Source organism: Octopus bimaculoides, chromosome 15, assembly GCF_001194135.2.
Source record: "Octopus bimaculoides isolate UCB-OBI-ISO-001 chromosome 15, ASM119413v2, whole genome shotgun sequence".
Taxonomy (NCBI): domain Eukaryota; kingdom Metazoa; phylum Mollusca; class Cephalopoda; order Octopoda; family Octopodidae; genus Octopus; species Octopus bimaculoides.
The window spans coordinates 36,893,831-36,899,531 of record NC_068995.1 but is presented as its reverse complement, the minus strand read 5'-3'; the positions used below and the strand labels follow the sequence as shown (position 1 = coordinate 36,899,531).

The window sequence follows — 5,701 nt, the reverse complement described above, 5'->3', positions numbered from 1 at the left end:
GTGTGTGTGTGTGTGTGTGTGTGTGTGTGTGTGTGTGTGTGTGTGTGCGCGTGCGTGCGTGCGTGCGTGCGTGCGTGCGTGTGTGTGTCCTACATTTGTCAGGTCTGGATAACAAATATATTATTCAACATGGCTACTCTGTAAAATTCTATTAAGAGGAAGCCCAAGGAAGTAGAAGGCCAAACTCATTTCATTATAGAGAAGAAATATATGTGCCATAGGCCAACGCACGGGAATGTAGTCATCAGGATTCTTTCATTTGATATTATGAATGAAAATCATATTTAGCAAAAGACTGAGGGTGTTCATATTGAAAGATAAAATACACTTAAGGCCATGTAACATTACATTAGTTTTATGTGAAACAGAGGTCATCCCCTACCACACCGAACTTAACGTTGGAGGAAAGCTTTATATTATGATCAATTTAAGCAAAGATTCTATTACTACTTGCTGTCATTCAATCACCTGGACAAGAACATCCAATATTAATGTGACATATACACACGTTGAAGGATTAAAAAACTGGACGTCAGATGGAAATTATTCAAGAGACCAAAGACATACATGTATAGAATTATAACATGCAAACTTTGATTGGGCACAAATTGTACAAAATTTATTCTAATACCTGTCTTGGCTTTAAAAATGAAATGTTTACAAGATGTCCTCGAATAGGCAGAGACATACTAACAAACTGGAAAGCACAGCAATTGAACTACAAAACATCATCAAGAACCACCCTACTATGAAGGGAAACTTCTTACATGTTCAGTTTTCTTTCTTCATCTTATGTTCTTTCTTTTTTTTCCTCTTTTCTTATGTTTCCCTTTCCCCTTCCTCTTCTGTTTCTTCAAATTCCTTCTTTTACCCATTCCACGAAACAGGTTTATAATCTGGAGCTGAAATGCCTTTGCTCAAACTTTATTGCTTACAGTACACAAACAATGAGGTCAAGTGGACAGACAGTATATTATCAGGTCATTAATGTCCGATTTTGAACTGGAAATGTATTTTATTTATCTCAACAAAAAGCAGTGTAGTTAATCAAAGTATACACCTAAATTATCAACACAATTTTGCCATTTTATCAATAGCTTATTTATGCTGGCAATGAAGAATTCTGAAGAGCAAGAGGTGATGAAATCACGTAAGGCTGTTTTGGCATCTTCTTCAGATTTGAAATTTTTACCTTCCAAAAAGTTGTCTATTGCCTGGAAAATGTGATAGTCAGTTGGTGCAAGGTTTGGTGAATATGGTGCATGACAGAGTACTTCCAAGTTCAGTTCATGTAACTTGAGTAGCGTTCTCTATGCAACATGTGGTCGAGCATTGCCATGCAAGAGAATTGGCCTGTCTCTATTGACCAACTTCACTTGTTTAATTGCAAGTTCAGTTATCATTTCATCCAGTTGGTTGATGTATACGTCCGCTGTAATTGACCTACTAGATCTCATGAAGCTGTAGTGGATGACACCAGCGCTGAACCACCAAACACACATCATTTTTTTTTTTTTTTTTTAGTGAATATTCCTTTTTGGATTGTTTTTTGGCACTTTGTCTCTATCTAACCACCGTGCAGAACGCTTGCAATTGTTGAAAAGAATCCATTTTTCAGCACAAGTAACAATACGATGCAAAAATGGTTCACTTTTATGCTGTGACAGCAAAGAACAGCAAGTTTCAAGACGACATGTCATTTGATGCTCGTTCACTTCATGTAGTACCCATTTGTCCAGCTTCTTTACCTAGCCGATTTGTTTCAGATGGTCCAATACACTTGGAATCGAAACATCAAACCTTGCTGCTAACTCAGGCATAGTTTGAGATGTATCTGCTTCCACTACAGTTTCCAGCTCATCATTATCCACCTTGGTCTCATGTCTACTGCAGGGCTGATTTTCAAGAGTAAAGTCACCAGACCAGAACTTCTCAAACCATTGACGTACAGGGCATTCATTCGCCACATCTTCACCAAACACCTCATTAATGTTTTGAGCTGTCTGGGAGGCATTGGTTTCACGACGGAAGTCATATTCAGAAACAACACGAATTTTTATCTATCCATGGGTTCACAAAAATTGATTTAGAAGAGAAAACTCACAATATAATCAGACACCATGAATTACATTTCGAAAAGTGGTGATGTAACTCTTCAATGTTGTAAAACAAAGAATTGTCAGTACATTAGAGTTAATGACTGTCAAACTTGGTGTATAAAAAAATTGGACATTTCATTCTTAATGACCTGATATATTCATTTGACTGACGTTTTCAATTTTTGAATCATTATTAAAAGATAAAGAAATCATTATTAGATCTATTTTTCAGACCAATTTTTCAATTTCTAATCTCATTTCATAGCATATGGGGAGAGAATCTGAGTAATTTACAGAGTTATAGTTCTTCAGTCATACATTTTCTCTCAGTAATAAAATGAGCTTGGTCTCATATTTTCTCATGTATTTTCTTCTTATGTGAGATTTCCTGGCGTAGCCAGCTTCAATAATTCATTTGATAATCAAACAGATCTGATGAATGTGAGATAACCATGATACCACAAAGAATTAGTGGTTATCCCACATTCATCAGATCTGTTTGAAGAAGCAGCCCTGCATGGGTTTGCTTTTTACAGGAAACTTGATAGATTGGCAGAAAATAGCTATGTTATACTCATTACAGAATAAATATTTCACTCTTCATCCAAGCTGATTCCTCTCAACACTTGCTGATTTATATAACATATTACACACACACACAAATACAAGCAAATATAAATTCTTAAACATGAAGCAATATATATAGCTGTATGGTTGAGAAGTGTGCTTTCCAACCATATAGTTCTGGGTTCAGTCCCACTGCATGGCACCTTGGGTAAGTGTCTTCTACTTTAGCTCTGAACCATCCAAAGCCATGTGAATATATTTGGTTGACAGAACTGAAAGGAAGCCTATTTTGGGAAAGAGGTTCCATACGTAAGAGAGAGAGAGAGAGAGTGTGTGTGTGTGTATGTCTGTCTCCTTATCTTGACATCACAAGATAGATGTAAATGATTGTCACATATTAATTGTCATTCATTTCCGATATTCTGTGACAACAGGTGTGACCATGGGGAAATATTAGCTTGCTTAAAAACAAGTGAGGGTTGGAGATAAGTAGGGACATCCAACTATAGAAAACCTGCCTTAATAAATTCCATCCAATCCATACAAGCTTGGACAAGCATGGTCGAGTGAATGTCATTTTGCTCAAAACTCAATTCACTCAAAATGCTGAGCCTTACAAAGGAGATTACAGAGTACTGAGATGTATACTGCATTGCTGTACTCAAAAAGACCTACCCACCAAAACAGTACTGGTATCCTATAACCAAGGTACCACATAAAAAAGCACTGGTGTGGTTGCTGGTGCCACATAAAAAGCAATGGTGCTAGTGCCACGTAAAAAGCACTGGTGATAGTGCCAGGTAAAAAAACAACCAGTATTCTCCATAAAGTGATTGGTGTTAGAAAGGGCATCCAGCTGTAAAAACCAAACCAAGTCAGACTATGGAAATTGGTGCAGCCCCTGGCCTTGCCAGTTCTTGTCTACCTCTTTTCCTTTTCCGGTTTTTTTTTTTGGCATCTTGTTCACTATACACAACTTTTGTTGTCTTGTGTGTGTGTGTGTGTGTGTGTGTGTGTGTGTGTGTGTGTGTTTACATTTTGTCCATCACTTCCAAATTTTTGTCTACCTGGTGTAACTTCTAAAGTTGACCAGTTGCCAATCTCTCTTCATTTGCGTTATTTCACCTAAAAGTATTTAGGCTGTGCCTTGACTGCATCAATCTCACCAATCAGAGAGAACCTACAAAGACCACAAAGCCAAACACTAAAAATTGCTGAAATCCATCTTTCTTCTACTTCAATTATTACATGTTTTTCTCTTATATAATACACACATACAGGATGAGTAAAACTAAATTTCTACTCGTAGTCTCACCCTGGTTCACATTCAAAACTGAATCTTTCAATTCTCCTTGGGTATATGGCCTATTCAAATGTAAAAAAAAAACCATGACACATGGGTCATTCACTTCACCTGTGGCCTTCTCAGTGCCATCACACAATCACCTGGATTCTGGAAAGCTATTCTTCTATATGATATAGCTATTCTTTTAGTTTCATTCACATTCAAACTGAATCTTTCAATTCTCCTTTGGCACACCGCCTATTCAAACATCAAAAAGAACAGTGATAAATGGATGTTCCACTTGACCTACAGACTTTTCAGTGCCATCACAATCAACTGGATTCCATAAAGGTATTCTTCTATATGAAATACCCATTTTTCTAGCTTCTTGGCCCAAGAAATAGTAAGAGTAATTACCCGATCAATGATGGGTATTATTGCTAGTATATATATATATATATATATATATATATATATACATATATATATCCAACCCATGCCAGCTTGGACAACGAATGTTAAATGATGATGATATGTGTGTGTGTGTGTGTGTGTGTGTGTGTTTGTTTGCCACTCCATTGCCTGACAATCAGTGTTGGTTTGTTTACATTCTTGTAACTTAGCATTTCAGCAAAGGAGTACCAATAGAATATAGAATAAGTACCAGACTTAAAAATAAGTGTACTGGGGGCAGTTTGTTTGACTGCAACCCTTTGAGGCAGTGACCCAGCATGACCACAATCCAATGGCTGAAACAGATGGAAGATAAAAGATCAGAAACTTACCTTCTTGTACGATTTAAAGACCCAGCAGATCGAGATTTTTCTAACACTGGGAAGCAATTGTTAAATGCTTCAGTGTGTGCTTCCTTTGCAAAGTTTGGTTTACCATATTGTGCTTTTGTTGAAGTATCTTCCAATGAATAAACACTTCGGTTAGAAAAATTCTCATTTTCATCAGTTCTGTGAGACATATCAGGATCTACAAAAAGAAAAATAATAGATGTTTTACAATGTTTTGAAGTCTGGATGGAGAAACTGAGGTTTGACTGCTGTGTTATACTTTGTTTGTAAGTTTACTTCTAATGGTTTGGTTTGGGTGCCACGTCAGAAGCACTCAGCACACCCTGTAAAGTGGTCGGTGTTAGCAAGGGCATCCAGTCATAGAAACCAAGCCAAATCAGACTGGAACCTAGTGCAGCTCTCCAGCTTGCCAGATCTGCTCAAACTGCCCAACCCATGCCAGCATGGAAAATGGACGTTAAAGGGTGATGATGATGATGATATTGATGATGGTGATGGTGAATTTGCAGAATTTTTTGCCATAGGCACGGGCATGACTGTGTGGTAAGAAACTTGCTTCCCAACCTCATGGTTCCAAGTTCAGTCCCACTGTGTGGAACTTTGAGTGAGTGTCTCCTGTTATAAACCCAGACTGACCAAAGCCTTGCGACTGGATTTGGTAGATGGAAACTGAAAGCATTTCTATGTGTGTGTGTATGTATATACACATATATATGTATGTGTATATATGTATATATATATATCATCATCATCATCGTTTAACGTCCGCTTTCCATGCTAGCATGGGTTGGACGATTTGACTGAGGACTGGTGAAACCGGATGGCAACACCAGGCTCCAATCTAATTTGGCAGAGTTTCTACAGCTGGATGCCCTTCCTAACGCCAACCACTCAGAGAGTGTAGTGGGTGCTTTTACGTGTCACCCGCACGAAAACAGCCACGCTCG

General features: G+C 37.8%; 1 protein-coding gene across 1 annotated transcript in view; it reads right to left on the bottom strand.

Moving 5' to 3' along the window:
• Nucleotides 1–5,701, bottom strand: part of LOC106875432 (coiled-coil domain-containing protein 81) — a 69,096-nt gene that overhangs the window by 24,031 nt on the left and 39,364 nt on the right. The window contains exon 7 of the mRNA XM_052973280.1: nt 4,737–4,932. Within this exon, the coding sequence (XP_052829240.1) occupies nt 4,737–4,932 (196 nt within the window). The remainder of the gene's footprint in view (nt 1–4,736; nt 4,933–5,701) is intronic.